The 14737-nt window shown below is 48.4% G+C and overlaps 1 protein-coding gene across 4 annotated transcripts in view; it reads right to left on the reverse strand.

Moving 5' to 3' along the window:
* KANSL1 (KAT8 regulatory NSL complex subunit 1) overlaps positions 1 to 14737 on the reverse strand; it is a 74454-nt gene that overhangs the window by 48246 nt on the left and 11471 nt on the right. For all 4 annotated transcript variants that reach the window (XM_058041772.1, XM_058041775.1, XM_058041774.1 and 1 more), the window contains one exon: positions 9376 to 10744. In XM_058041772.1, coding sequence (XP_057897755.1) covers positions 9376 to 10661 — 1286 coding nt within the window. In that variant the 5' untranslated portion in view covers positions 10662 to 10744. The remainder of the gene's footprint in view (positions 1 to 9375; positions 10745 to 14737) is intronic.

The raw sequence follows: 14737 nt of genomic DNA on the forward strand, positions 1-14737 counted from the left end.
GGCTACTACTCAAACAGATTTATTTTATTTAAAATGGGATGATTTTGACCAATACGCGCACAACGATTCTTGGAGAAGTCATTACACGACACTCAGCTGTGTCCATCACAATGAAAAATACTTGAAAATTAATTTGTATCAATTTAATCCACCCTGATGTAAGAAAAGTAGTTAATGCCTTGGGAGATTTCCTAATGTGCTTTGTTTCTTAACATTATTTTCTGCTGTCTCAGTATAAACAGCACCTTGCCTTTGACTTTCAGAAATCTCTGCTAATGGCAGGAGAGCTACCTACGACATGAAAGGAGCAGAGAGAGAATAATTTTCTTGTTTTAGCCTGAGACAGTAAAAGGCAACACCACAAAATGTTGCATACATGGAGCAAGAGCCCTGCAAGTGGTTCTGCATTCAAAATGCAGATCTACAGAAGGCTGATTGTCTCATTTTTTTGAAATAGCCAGCACGGGAACAGCAGAAGTCACATGGAGGAGGGCTCCAATTCACACAAAAATAGGCAGATTTAGCTGCTGCGATTTTTATTCATGCAACTGGCCCAGCCTAGGAATAGCAACGGCTGCTGAACAGAAATATTCTCCCCCTGGCCACTGGGATGGGGGAGAAAAAAGTCACTAGAACAGGAAGAGCCATCACCTCCTGCATCAAAGCACAGGGAGCAGGAGCTGGGAGCACAACAGGTTAATTTTGTCAGAGCAGAGCCAGGAGCACTGAAGCACCTTCCAACCCAGGTGTGCCCTGCTCAGACAGATCCCTGTCCCGATTTCTGCCCATGGCACCACAAAAAAAACCTCTCTGGTTCCCTCTCAGGAGTGGAATGGATTTGCTAATGCAACATCACCAGCCCTCCAACAGCCGAAGCTCAGCCCTGGGTATTAAAGGGGAGCCACCAGGGAATTCAGGAAATGCACACTGAGCCTGTGAGCTGCCTCAAGGCTTCTAAAGGAAGACATCCAATTTTATCTCAGCTAAACCTACAGCCCCCATGAATGCCAGTGGGTAACAGCTCCAAATCTTTAACACCATGCAAAGAGATGAAGCTCCTACTGCACATGGGCTGGGATGAGAGGCATTTTGGAGACAAAATGTTCTTTACCTGGACCAGGAGAACGAGCAACAGCAAATATTCCCAAGCTTCACCTACAGCACCAGAAAGACTTTGTGGCAAACATTTCCCAGATGACTGAAGCTCTCTTATTTTCCTGTTTGCTGGCCAAGACCAGTTCAATGCACGGATGGCTGCTCACTCCAGGCACTACATCAAACCCTTCTCTGCCTCCCATCACACACATTTCCCTCCAATTCACACTGCTTTCCATTAATATTTGAAAGTCCTCCCTTACACAAATAAAATTCTTGCAACATTTCTTACAACATCGTTATGTGTTACTATGGAAACTGCAAAAATGTCACAAAATACAAAAGCCTAAAGCTCTGCTGCATGAGGAGAACCCTGATCATCCTTAGTTCCCTCTTTGGGTAATCTGATGATCAAATGTTTTGAGCCTAATATTAAAAAAGTCACTATTATAGGGGAGGGGGGTGTTTTGGGTTTTTTTGGCATTGCTTTAAATTACTGAATATTTCATTAAGCCAGCAGCCAAACGAAGTCACTTTTCACAAATCCACCCTGTAAGGAGGCACTTCTGAGGCAGTAAAATGACATTCAAAACTCTCTGGAATTCCATTCTGAGCAGAGCAGCTGTGGCTGCCCCTGGATCCCTGGCAGTGCCCAAGGCCAGGCTGGACACTGGGGTTTGGAGCAGCCTGGCACAGTGGAAGGTGTCCCTGCCATGGCAGGGGTGGCACTGCATGCACTTTAAAGTCCTTTCCCACCTAAAGCATCCTGTGATTGTGTGAGTGCATTCCCAGAGGCAGGATGCACAGACTGAACAGACAGGAGCTGTACCTCTTTAAAGCAGAGAACCAGGAGTTGTGCAGAGAGCACCCTGTGCTCATTCATAACCAGCAGGGACTCAAGTGCCTCAGAAGCAGGCGCGTCACGGGATGTGCCAGCCGAGCCGTGCCACCACTATCGCAGGGAACATCTCGTTTTGCACTGAGACACCGAGCTTGCACACGAGCACGGGCACAGAGCAGCCACCTGTCAGGAGCTCACCTCACTAACCTGACAGATCCTGGCCCCATGGCAGCCCCAAACACACCCTGGGGCTGCTCTCCCTGTCCGGGGTGACCCTCCTGGGGCTGCCTTCCCTGCCTGGGGCTGCTCTCCCTGCTGGATCTGCCCTCTCTTCCCATGGTCACCCTCCCTACCTGGGGCTGCTTTCCCTGCCCAGCGCTGCCCTCTTTGCCTGGATCTGCCCTCCCTACCCAAGCTGACCCTCCCTGGGTCTGCCCTCGCTGCCCGGCACAGCCAGGACAGCACTGGCATGGCACACCTTGGCACATGGGAGGCACACTTTGGCACAGAGCTCAGGCTGTTTTGGGAGGGGCAGGAAAAGGGAAAACACCCTCCACGTGACCAATCTGCTGCAGAATTTTGGAGCCCGTAACAAAAGCAGTGAACGGGAAGTCTCAAGAGCACAAGACTCTGACTGTCCCCTTTTAAACATTCTCCCTCACCAAAGCAGCGTGCCCCCCTCAGTGCTGATGCAATGCAGTGAAACAGCACATTTTACATTTTACAGGAAAATCCCAGGCATCCTTAGCAAATCCTTAACTCGGCATGCCTGTGCCAGGTACCCTTCCCATAAATAGCTTGTTCAGTGCTGAGGTCAAGCCTGGAGCAGGCATTCCAGAAAGTAACCTTATCCCAGGGAAGGTCAGAGGGGGGTGAAAAGAAATAGGACAGAAAAAAAAAAAAGAAAAAAAGGTAAAGAAAAGAAGGAGCTGGATCTTACTTAAGCAAACCATTCCAGTACTTCAAGTGAAAGCAGATCTTTCAAATGCAGAGCCACAACCAGAGACAACTCCAAATGCACTGGAGAGTTGAATCAGTCCCAGTTGGCTCCAGAGATGAGAAGGGCAACTGCAACAAACCCAACGGCAATTCAAGCTTCTCTTCCCACTTCCCATCTGAATTCCGAGTCACTACACAGGCCCTCACCTATTTATATTTTTAAGCCCTTCCTTTCATTCCAAAATCCAGCAAATAAAACCTAAGCCAATTTTTTTAATTCTCCCCCACCTAAAGCATTTTATCTGAGGATGGCCCAGCAGAGACACCGAGCTCTCCAAGCCTTTGAAAGGAGACACTTGCAAAACGCCCCAACATCCAGGGTGTGCCCAAAACACACTCCGTGGAAAAATCTCTTGGGGTAGTGCCAGTTTAGCAAGAAAAACATTTTCCCCCAGCTGGAAGTCTAGCACTGCTGAGCGAGTGCAACCAGAAGGGATCTGTGAGAGGAGAGAACAGAAGGAGGGGTGCCCAAGTCACTGCAGAATGAAACCCCAAATCTTTGAGGAAAACACCTGGGAGCACCTTTACAATCTCTTCCTTAAGGAATTCCACGCTCACCCTTGCTCCACTTGTAAGCTCGGCCATGCAGTCGCTTGTTGTCTTCTGTCAGCACCAGCATGAATAAAAATGCAGCCCTGAGCTGGGTCAGCTTGCAGATGCGGGTGTAACACAGTGTAAAAGTCTTTTCCCATCCCCCACAGAGGTATATTAGCCTTCAATATTGGAGATTAGCTCTAAACAGGGCCCCTTTCCCTCGCTCAAACACTGACTTCAATTTCAGAGGAGACTGCAGCAAAGCAGATAAGTACCACACTGGGTTTTCAACACCAGTTCACATTCACAAACTTCCAAAAAAAAATTTTTTTCTGCTGCTTCAGATGTTGTGACAGGCTTTTTCCAATGAAAAGTAAAGTAAATATTTATACAACCCTATTCACAGCGTCACCCACAACTCCTAGAAAATCTGAACTAGAGCCTGTTGTTACTCGCTGCCCCACTGGGTAAGGGCTGGAGAGACAAAAGAGCAGCTTATTGGCAGCAGCAGACACAAATCATTCCCAGCCCTCTGCATTATCTTCCATACACCAGGCCAGCCTGACAAGCAGGGAGAGAAGACCTGGCTCTGAGCAGAACAACCCAAAACGCTGCAGGGGCACTAAAGGCATCTGCCAGGAAGATGCTTTGTCTGCATTCAACTCCCCACACGCCCAATTCAAACGTTTTCCTCCTCACAGCACTGATCCAAACGCTGCTCCTTGCACGTGTGAGCCACCTCTGAGTGCTGCTTCACAGAACCTCAGATTGCTCTGGGGTGGAAGGGGCTTTCAGCATAGATAAATAAATTTAAACCAAAGCACCAAACTCCCTCTCAGATGAAGGACAACCACGCTGCCTTATCTGAGGTCTGTGGATGGCCACTGACCTACACCAAACCTCCCCGCCATTCTCCACTGAGGTCTGCATGAGGATCAAGGCTCTAATAAAAGTCAGAAACAACTTATTAGACACCCATAATATCTGTAAAAAGTGTACTAGGACCAGCATCTCTTTGAGAAATAACTGACTATTCTTGTTTGCCCTCTTTCTTTAAAAGCAAGAGGGACTTGGAGTGTCCTACTTACTTCAGATACCTGATTAAGCATTTTTGAACAATCAGCTGCTCCATTGTTCTGCTTTAAATGCTAAGCAAAAAACATTTCAGGATTTGCTCTCTCTTTCTGAAAGAGCTTTCAGGACTTCTCTCCTGACCAACACATCACTGCTGAGACTAACAACTCAGACAGCACACAAGTAGGTTCTCATAAACAGCTAAAAAACAGAGTTAGGCACCTTGCTGTCATCAGCACCTTCAAGCACAGCTAAAATTCAACAAAAAACACCCAAAGTGTCAAGTAGGTGACTGAAAAGGTGATAAAGAGACAAACTTTTAGGATTGCTCTGCATAAATCATTTAATGAAACATATTTGTGACCACTAGGAAAAGTTTGCTTAGTCCCCCATGGTGTGTGATTTGATTTCTGAATTATGTGTGGGAACTGCCATCTGAACCATAATTCCATAAAGTCAGGGATTTGAGAAATATCATTTAATGGGCCTTGAGATACAGGCTTCATTATCATTTATCACTTGAAAAACATAATCAAGGGAAAAAAATTTAAAATCCCTAAATCCCATTTCTCAGTCAGCTGATGCACCAACTGCAGCCACCCCTCAGGCAACCCCCAACCCAAATGCCCCATGCATTCATCTCCAACACAGGACTTGGAGATCAGTGCTGGGAAAGAAATGTTAATTACTACTCCAAGCCAGCAACTCTGAAATCCCAGCAGCACAACGTGACGCAGCGCAGGGAGGAGACAACACACGGGCTGTGAAATGATTCACTGCAACACCAAAGTGCACAAGGTGCTGGGATTTCCCTTCAGTAAATGGGAATAATTAAAGTGTGCTCAGGCATCGGGGCCATAGGCATCATAACAACCACAAGTGAATGCTGTAGGGACTGTCTGACCCTTGGAAAGGCTCTGTGGGAAGCCAGGGGTGTGAGAAGTTGGTCACTAGGAACTGCAGCTCCCTCTCAGCAGCTCAATGCAACTGCCAACCAAACACTGACTTTCCAGATAAGAAAACCTGAGCTAAAAGATAAGTCCCAGTTAAATATTTGGTTTCATTGCCTTTTCAGAAAATTTTTCCATGGTACAGACTCAAGTTGAACTAAATCACCTACCACTCACCAGCTCATGTCTACATCACTGCATAGCACAGGTCACCAACCAGCCAAAAATAATTGACAAATTCTGATTAAACTTGTCTGCAGGCAAATCCAACACAACCAAAGAAACCACCATTCTGAGAAGAGCAACTACTATAAAAGTGTACAAGCCACATGAAGTATTTCCTATTTAAATGTATTAGCACAGGGACACAGAAACAACAGGACTTTGGTGACTTTCTAAACTATCACTCAGCCACATAAACCAGATTTCAGCCAGCAGCCCTCCAGCACTGGGAAGAATTCCATGTCCTTCTCTGAACCATGTTTCACAAGCAGTTCCAGCATGCTGACAGCAACATAAAACCATGGAATGGTTTGGGTTGGAAGGGACCTTAAAGCCCATCCAGTGCCACCCCTGCCATGGCAGGGACACTTTCCACTGACCCAAACTGCTCCAAGCCCTGTCCAGCCTGGCCTTGGGCACTGCCAGGGATCCAGGGGCAGCCCCAGCTGCTCTGGGCACCTGTGCCAGGGCCTGCCCACCCTCACAGGGCACCTGGGCTCTTTCACAGTCACACAGGTTTCTCAGGCGCTGCTGCCTCCAGTCACACCCAGCCAGGAAGTTTGGATTCTGCCACCTGCCTTCCTCACCGCCCAGCAAAGGCAAAGCTGCTCTCCTGATCCTCCCTCTGCGCTGCTCACACCCTAGGCAATCTCAGCTGTGAGGCAGACCTGTGCATTGCTACCCTGGCAGCAGGCACAACCCAGCACGGTGGTCCTTGATGCACACAAAGCAAAGCACTCAGCACAAACCCAGCCCTGCCTGCACACACCTGCCTTCCCCATGGGCAGCCTGAGAACCAGGAGCACCTCCTTAAACCAAGCCCGTGGCTGGCAGGGCTTCCCAAAGGTGTAACAAATCCCTCCCTGCTTTGTTTATGCATTACATGATGGCCTGGTTATGCACCTGAATGACAGCACCTTCCTGGGCAGCAGGTCTGGGAGTGCTTTAAAAGGACCTACCAAGCTCTGATACATCCCTAACACTACTGGAATGAAGAATTTCTCAGGGAGACGGTGCTCTGTGGCTGAGATCAGGCAGGTCAGAATAACACAAATGCTTCAAAGTCTGTCCTTGACCAGATACCGGTTCTGGAATGTCACCACACCAGAAAAACTCAAAGGTCAGCTCTTATCTAAGCATGATGTAAACGTGTCTTTGTCTCTTTTGGGTGCTCCTGCTTGAATCTCTGAGGTGGTCAGTGACATGGCCACTCATGGCCAGCAGGCTCTGAGCCATTGCTGGTGCCACAACTCTCACCAAAGGTCTAGAAGCAAATATACAACAGGTTTACAACAACTTTTTGGAGGGAAAGCAGGGGCATCCAGAAGCAATGCAGAACCAAGGGATGGTGACTGAGCAATGAAGAGTGTGCAGAATCACAGAACTGCTGGGGTTGGAAGGGACCTCTGGAGATCACCCAAGTCAGGGTCTCCTAAAGCTGGTTACACATCCAGGTGGGTTTGGAATGTCTCCATTCCACATTGACATATTCCATCTCACTATCAAAATTAAAATAATCAGGGTTCATGTCTTCCTTCCTAAAGAAGTAAATTCATAAAGACAGAAACTCCAGCCCTCCTTGAGCAGCCTCTGCCCTCACACAGATGTCCAACATGGCTCTGCACCATCAGCTGGCCCAAGGCAGCTTCCCAGTGGCAAACTCGGCTCTTCCCTTCCTGCTCCTAGCACTGCTGGAGAAGAATGGTATTTACACGTGCTCAGAAGCTTGTACCAGCTCTGAAGGGTGACCTGAGGAGCTCCACTAACAAGCACCAACAGGCACTGAGGCTCAGCAGTGCCAGAGCTTGGCCAATGTCACAGCACCCATCCAACAGGACGGTCAGTGCAGGGATGGCTCATTCCTGAATAGCCACAGGCACCAACTTTACACGGGGCTTTGCTAGGCCTGGCCCAGATGCCAGTGTGCACACACACCATTCTGAACCCAGAGACAACAGAGGGATCAGCCTTTTTATTAGCTTTCGAATCTTGGGCTTTTTAAGAGCACTCAGAACGTGAAGGCATGACTAACGCAAGGGGCGGAAAAGTCAGCACAGAATTTCACGCGCCGTGTCTCTGAGTGCTGCACTTCCTCTTGGGATTAAGGAGTGGCAAGGAAATTTCACTTTGCTAGACAACACGTGAAGCCATGAAACCCACAATATGGGAAATTTAATATTATTTTGGACAGATTTTTAGTCAAATGTCTCCTCCAATAACTACTACAAGACTTAGAAATACAATTCTATTACTAATCCCAACAGTAAGTTTGTGGATGTTATAAAACAAGAATAAAGTTACTAAATTCTTGTTTCCAACAGCACAAGAACCCCTTTATGTCCACCCAGGAGATATCACATGATCAGCCAGCTACCAGCTTTGCACTGGGAGAAATCCAATCTCAAACCACATTTACAACTTCACATGCAGAAATTCATCCTGCGCCACCAGCCCAAAACATAATGTGACATTTAGCTGGAATTTGATATTCAAAAGCTGTAACATCTGGTTACCGGCACTCATCCACACGAGCATGTTGTCAGAGGATGCTGGAGTTACCAAGGGCCCACAGTTCACATCCACCCAGCTCAGTAAAATCTGTGTCACACAGCCCTCCACCAGTCACTAACACAGTCTGGACAAAAGGTATCCAAATCCATTCAGAGATTTCTCCAGAGAGATCTGAACAGCCCCAGAGCAGTGCAGGAATTCAGAAGTCCTGGTGACTATTTCCAGCCTGGATGTGAAAGCCATTGGCATTCCAGCCAGGACCTCTGTGCCCATGCTGGGACCTTTTTGTTGACCATAATGACACTTCACAGACTGAGGTTCAACACATCCATCAGGGTGGAAGAGACCATCTACTGATGAAAGCAAGATTTCACACAGACTAAACTCAGAACACAGCCTTTTAAAAGATTTTTGCAAAAATATGCAGTCCCAGGGAAAATTCTGGGTCTGGAACAAAAAAAATCCCTTCTTCCCTGACCTGTCTCAGGACCTTTTGCCTGAAGAAGGATCTTCCTCCTCCACACACACACTGACACCTAATACTTATGCAAACAGCATCCAGTTAACAACATAATTATGAAGCTGTTGTCATCATTTAATGCAACTCACAGACAAGAAGAAAATTCCCAGCAGTAATTTCCCAGATTCAAGAAGGGAACACACTCGTTTCACACTTCCGCTGGCACTTGAACCAAATCCTTTCTGAGTACTTTTTTCCAGACAGTCCATTTAACAATTAAAATAATTCCTCAATGGTAAATATGCTGTCAGCTACACAGATTCAGACTGGCCTTACTTTACACAACAGGCTTACAACAAATATTCCCATTGTAAAACAACAAGCATTTCCTTTCAGGAGACAGGACCAAAGCATCTTGGAGAGAAACATTCCAGGTTTGTATCTGCAGCTCACACTACTCCAGCCAGCCACTATTTCCACAACCTGCTGCTCCAAAAACACCAAAGATTATTTCCAGTAAGCATGAGGAATTTTATCTTCAGTGCTGTACGTGCTTCAAACCACACCACACCGGTTTTTACAATTCTTTGACGCAACACCGTCCAAAATTTAGGGTTCCTACAAAAACTGTATTTTTATCTGCCATCTTGCTCCCCACCAGCAAAAGGAAACAAGTGAGTGCTACTTACAGTGGTACGTGGGGTTGTTCTGGGTCTGCTTTGGTCAGTTCCTCCTCTTCAACGTCCGACTCTCCCCCCGAACTGCTGTCAGTGACATCCGAGTCGAAGGCCTGCTCGCTGCATCTCAAGTTGGCCATGCCACTGGCCGTGAATCTCTCCAGTTCCTCTGATATTGAATCACTCTTCAGGAAGTTGCTCAGGCCTTCCGAAGTAACTGTCTCGCTCGCAGCTTTCCTCAAGGCTGCTTCTGCTTTTCTGGTCAGCATCAGCTGGCTCCGATGCCTCAGGGGGTCCAAGGCTGGAAGCTTGCTCAGCGTTTTCTCCAAGAAGCCGCCCAACTGCTGCTGGATGTGCCTCTCCACCTGCTTGGCCTGCACCACCTGCAAGCGCTTCTGCAGCCGCCGGGCTCGGCTCTCGATGTCCGCCTGCCGCCGCAGCAGGGCCCTCGTCCTCATCTCCGAGTCCAGGGCGCTGTGGTGAGCGGGCAGCACCGAGGGCTTCTGCTCCTCCAGCTTGCTGCTGCCGACCCCGGGCACCCGCGTGTCCCCGCTGCCGCCCTCCAGCACCCACTGCTGCTCGGCGGAGTTCAGGGAGGGTTTATTCGCAGTGCTGTTATTGCTAAAGGGAGTTGCGTGCTCTGCGTCAAGGCTTCTGTGTGGAAGAGTGCAATTGGTCAAGCCGGTCTTCAAGTCCCCCAATTCAGAACCTCCTGTATTATAGTCAACAGTCTGGAGGGCAGCAGAAGGAGAAGCACACTTCCCACCATTCAGAGAACTAGAGTTTTCATGGTCTGAATTGGTACTTTTGGCCAATTTCTTGGCCAAGCCATTCACAGGCGCTTGCGGGAGAGGTGGCTGGCTATTGGTACTCATTGTTTTTAGATTCTCCAAAGTGAATTCCAACACTGGTTGCCTCCCCAACAGATCACTTGTTTTCAAAAAGGACTGAGATAAGAGAGAGTGAGATTTAAGGACTGTCTGCTTGTTGAAGACTCCTTGCAGCTTCAGAGGCTCTTTTGAAGAGACAGATGTTACATCCGAGCAGAGATAAGAGGCCACTAGCGGCTGCAGCTTGCCCAGCTCTTCCTTGGTGGGGTTGTTTCGGAAATCTAGACTGGGATCCTCCGGAGCAATGGCTTTCCTTTTGGTGCCGTTGGCAGCCAGGAGGATGTTGTTGGCGTTGCCGTTGCTCTCGGCACTGCCAGGCGACAAGGTGGAGGACGGGGGAGCCAGCTTGAATCGGATGTGGTGAGCTTCGGCTGCTGCGTCAGTGAGAGCGGGCGCCATCGCAGCCATTCAGCACAGACACACGGGAAGTCCAGCCTCTCCCGCTGCCGAGGCCAGCTCCACTGCCTCCCACTGCCGCTCCCGAGGGCAGCCTGCACGGGGGGGAAGGCAAAACACACGGTCAGGCGCTGCGCTTGGGGCAAATAAATCAAAAACCGCTTTGAAAACGGCGGCGAGATGTGGACGCGGCGCTCGCGCTTCGCCACGCTGAGCGCGGCCTCCTCCCCCCCGGAGCCCCAGCTGCTCAGCAGAGCAGCACCAGGGAGCAGAAACAGGAACACACAGCCCTCCAGAACCCAGCATCTCCCACAGTTGGTGCCTGGCTGGAACTGCTGCTCCCATCTTTCACAGAACCCTTCCAGGCCTCCATGAAAGCTCCAGCCGTGGATGCTCCTATTCCTCAATGCCAGCAGCTCACCGACTTCATCATTAAAATCCCTGAGCTACACCTATGAAATAGCTTTCAGTGCTTCTACTGCCAGCTCAGGGGTCTTAAAAATGACAAATTTGACTATAACATGTAACACAGACAGGGCTTGAGGGGAACAAATCTCCATATGCCTAAACTCCCAGTGGCTGAAGGAACCCCACTGCTTCCCTGAAACCAGGATTTCAAGAAAGTCTCTTCCCCGGTGTATACGAAACCTACTTTCCCAGAAGTACATTTCCGAATGAGCCAGGTGATTTCCAGTGTGAGCAATTCCCATTTCTCTTTCAAGAGCATGGATAAAGATTAACCCACACACGCACAGAGGAGTTCTACACTGACTGTCAGAGTAAGTCTGGGTTTAACCCAACTAGAGCAAACAAGTAAAAAGAAATAACTAAAGAACTAAAAACTCTTCGTTTCTCTACACTGCAGCCTCTTCCCATCCATCTACAAGTCTCTGGTCATTCACCCACCTTCCTTACCACTAAAACTGTCAGCGTTTTTAAATGTCTTTTTAAATTGCATTCAAATAACCCACAGCACCAGCTGTGCTGCCAGTGAAACAGTTACTTGAATTTCCTTTTACTGCTGAAGTTATTTAGCATTTTCATAGGACATTTCATGTCAACTTAATAATAAAAAGTTTCCCTGATCTCTTGCCTGATATGCCAATCCTCTAATTTCACATAAATTTGCATAAGCTTGTTGTTCATTAACACACCCCAATGACCATATTAATGCACCACTTTACAGGAAAAGCAAGGACTAGCTGAAGTTTTAATATGTTTAACAAGGAAAATTTCATAGCCAGTTTTGTTTCTGGGCTCATCCAGTTGCTCCCAACATCAGATTCAGGTGCTCCTCTGTAACAGGGAACAGAAAGACATCAAGGCTGAAAATCAAAGTACTAGAAATTGAATTTTTGTGAAAAGTCAAAGATGAGTTAGAGAAACAAACCCATATTCCCATGGAGGGAAGGCTCAAAATTTGCTCTGTGTGGTTTCCAATGAGTACATACATTGGTCAACTGTCCAGCCCCTCACCAGGTCCAAAACACAAACCCTCCACAGTCCTGGAATCCCAAAATGATTTCCATCTGTTCATCCTCCAGCCTGGACTGGTCCTGAGGGCTGTCCCTACCCTGCTCACAGTCCCTCTAACTCACTCTCCATAAAATCCAGTTAGGTGACAGAAGAAGGAGACAGAGGAGAAAGAATACACTCCCAGAGAAATCCACTTTAAAAAAGCTGCTGCAGCAGAAATATCGAGATGCTGGAGGAGGGTTCAGGCTTCCCAAGTCCCACAGCTCACAGAACTTACTGTATTCTGTAATTGACTACACTTTATCCTTACTAAAAAAGGATCTGCATGTCTAAAAGTTTAGGCCACACTCACTGAAAATGGCTTTTAGTCACCATTTGGGTCCATAAATAAAAACTGAACATGCCTATTCAGGGAAGAATGAAAAAAAAAGGAACTTGCAGGGAACTTTCCACTTGTGACTAAGACACCCTTGGGAGAGGAGGGAGGAAGACTGTCAGAATAAAGACTTCCTCCCCTCCAGCCTCCTTCCAAGACCTTCACTAGAGACACACACCGAGGATGACTGCCCCTAACAGGCTCCCAGCTCTGCAGAAACACCTGGGTTTCCCTTCCAGAGGGAACTCTGGCTCAGGGCTCTCCACCACAGCTCCCACCAGACATCCACAGTGGCTCTGGAAACACACAAGTGCAAAAAGAGCAGAAACCCCTCCCCTTGGAGCTAAATGACTCTTCATGAACAGTCAGGAGCCTGCAGGAGATGCAGGCTGGAGTGAGTTAATTTGTAGGTCATCAGCTTAAATTAACAGAAGTGGGAAACGGAAGCAAAACTTTGACACTGCTTTTTCCTCCGGGTTTGCAAACCCACTTGGAAACAGCAAATCCTTCTGCTAAGCTCCTGCAAACCTCCTTGGCTCCACTTTTCCTTGAGTGGACAGCATTTGGAGTACTCTGGAAGCCTGGAAAGCCTCCCCTAAGAATAAGGCTTTGTTCTGGTAGCTTAAAGATGACCTCCAAAAAATTATTGGGCCTATTTTTTGTATTTTATTTAAGTTCTTATAAACTCTCTGTGCGCTGGACAGCACTGGCTCCTCTAACACTGAATTAGACCTCAACTTTTATGAGCAACCCTGGAAAAGACATTAAGGAACATTTGTAAGCATGTTCCCTCCCTCTGTTTTCAGTGTTGTTATTAAAGCTGTATTACACTTATCTGGAATTTCTTCCTAACAGGGAATTGGAGGGGAGAAGGTGTTAAGGCATCTCTGAGGAAGGAGAATAAACAAAAGGAAAGGTCACTGAATGGGAAGGTCATTCACAGTCTGAGGAACTTTCAGAGCATTCTGCTAAGTCTCACAATAATTCCAAGAATTATCCCCAATCTGTTGCCTGCTCCTGGGACCCAAATCGTGCTGGCAATTTCTACTGAAACTGCCATCACCCATCAGCATTAGCAGATCCACGTGAGCACCCACAGCCTCTTTTCACTGTTTCCCTGCCAAGGGTCTTTAATTCCCAGCCCTCAAGGTGACACATGTGTGACCAAGAGGCTTCTGCTGTGGCACCAGCCCTGCTGTGAGAGAGCTGCCAGGGTGACTGGACACTGCTCCAGCTCCACCAGCACAGCTCAAGCCCAGCCCAGCCTCCAGCAGCCCTGGCACAGCCCTGTGCTGGACTTGGCCTGGCCAGGTCCAGGAGGAGCTGCCTCTGGAAGGCCAGCGTGGTGTTTACAGCCTGTCTTTAGCTAATCCTGAATGAACATTCTTCATTTTCCCTTCACAAGTAGAGAGCACTGCCAGAGCACTCAGCAGTAATTAACAGAGCCAAGATGAAAGGCTGCAGCAAGCAGGTAAAACCAGGGTAACCGTAACTCGCCCATCTTCCCTCGCTCCCCAGGAGTGCAGCGAGGCAGCAGAGCCACCAGGGCTCCTCGGGGGACTCCTGACCCATCACTGGAACCCTGAGCAGAGGAGGAGTGGGACGCGAGGCAGTGATGGGAGGTCAGAGGGGCAGGAGGAACACACCCAGTCACACTACACTTGGAGCAGGACCAGGTCATGACACCCCTGAAAACAATCCCCTGGCCTGCTGACTTATTCAACACCCTCTGCTTCTAAAACTCAGTTCTACAATCAGACATTGGAAGGAGAACTGGGTTTCCAAGCGCATGATTTTGTGTGGCACCCCAGAAAACAAGCCCAAAACAAACACAGGAAGTTTTGGCTCTCTGAATTCTTTGTGGGAGAAACCAGGCACTGTGCTTCCAGCGAGGGTCATGAGAAACACGGGGAGCTCTGAGGCACCAGCTTGGCTCTGGAAGGGCTGTGTGTGCTCTGTTCCCAGACATCAATCCCACCGTGGCACCCACCTGGCTCCCTCACCTGTGCCCTCCATCCCTCCCTGCACTGCCTGGCCTCACACATTTACGTTCCTGGATTGTGGTTTAACTCCCTGACGTGACCCCAAACTCTGCACTACTGCACCCTGAAAGCCCTTCAGCCCAAGCTGTCCCCAACACCCATTTCCTGAGCACACAAAGGTGCTGCTAGAAGCAACACAAGCAGAGTTACCCCGAAGGAAGTGAGTATTATACCAATTCCCACTTCCCCTCTCC

Source organism: Melospiza georgiana, chromosome 28, assembly GCF_028018845.1.
Source record: "Melospiza georgiana isolate bMelGeo1 chromosome 28, bMelGeo1.pri, whole genome shotgun sequence".
Lineage (NCBI taxonomy): Eukaryota > Metazoa > Chordata > Aves > Passeriformes > Passerellidae > Melospiza > Melospiza georgiana.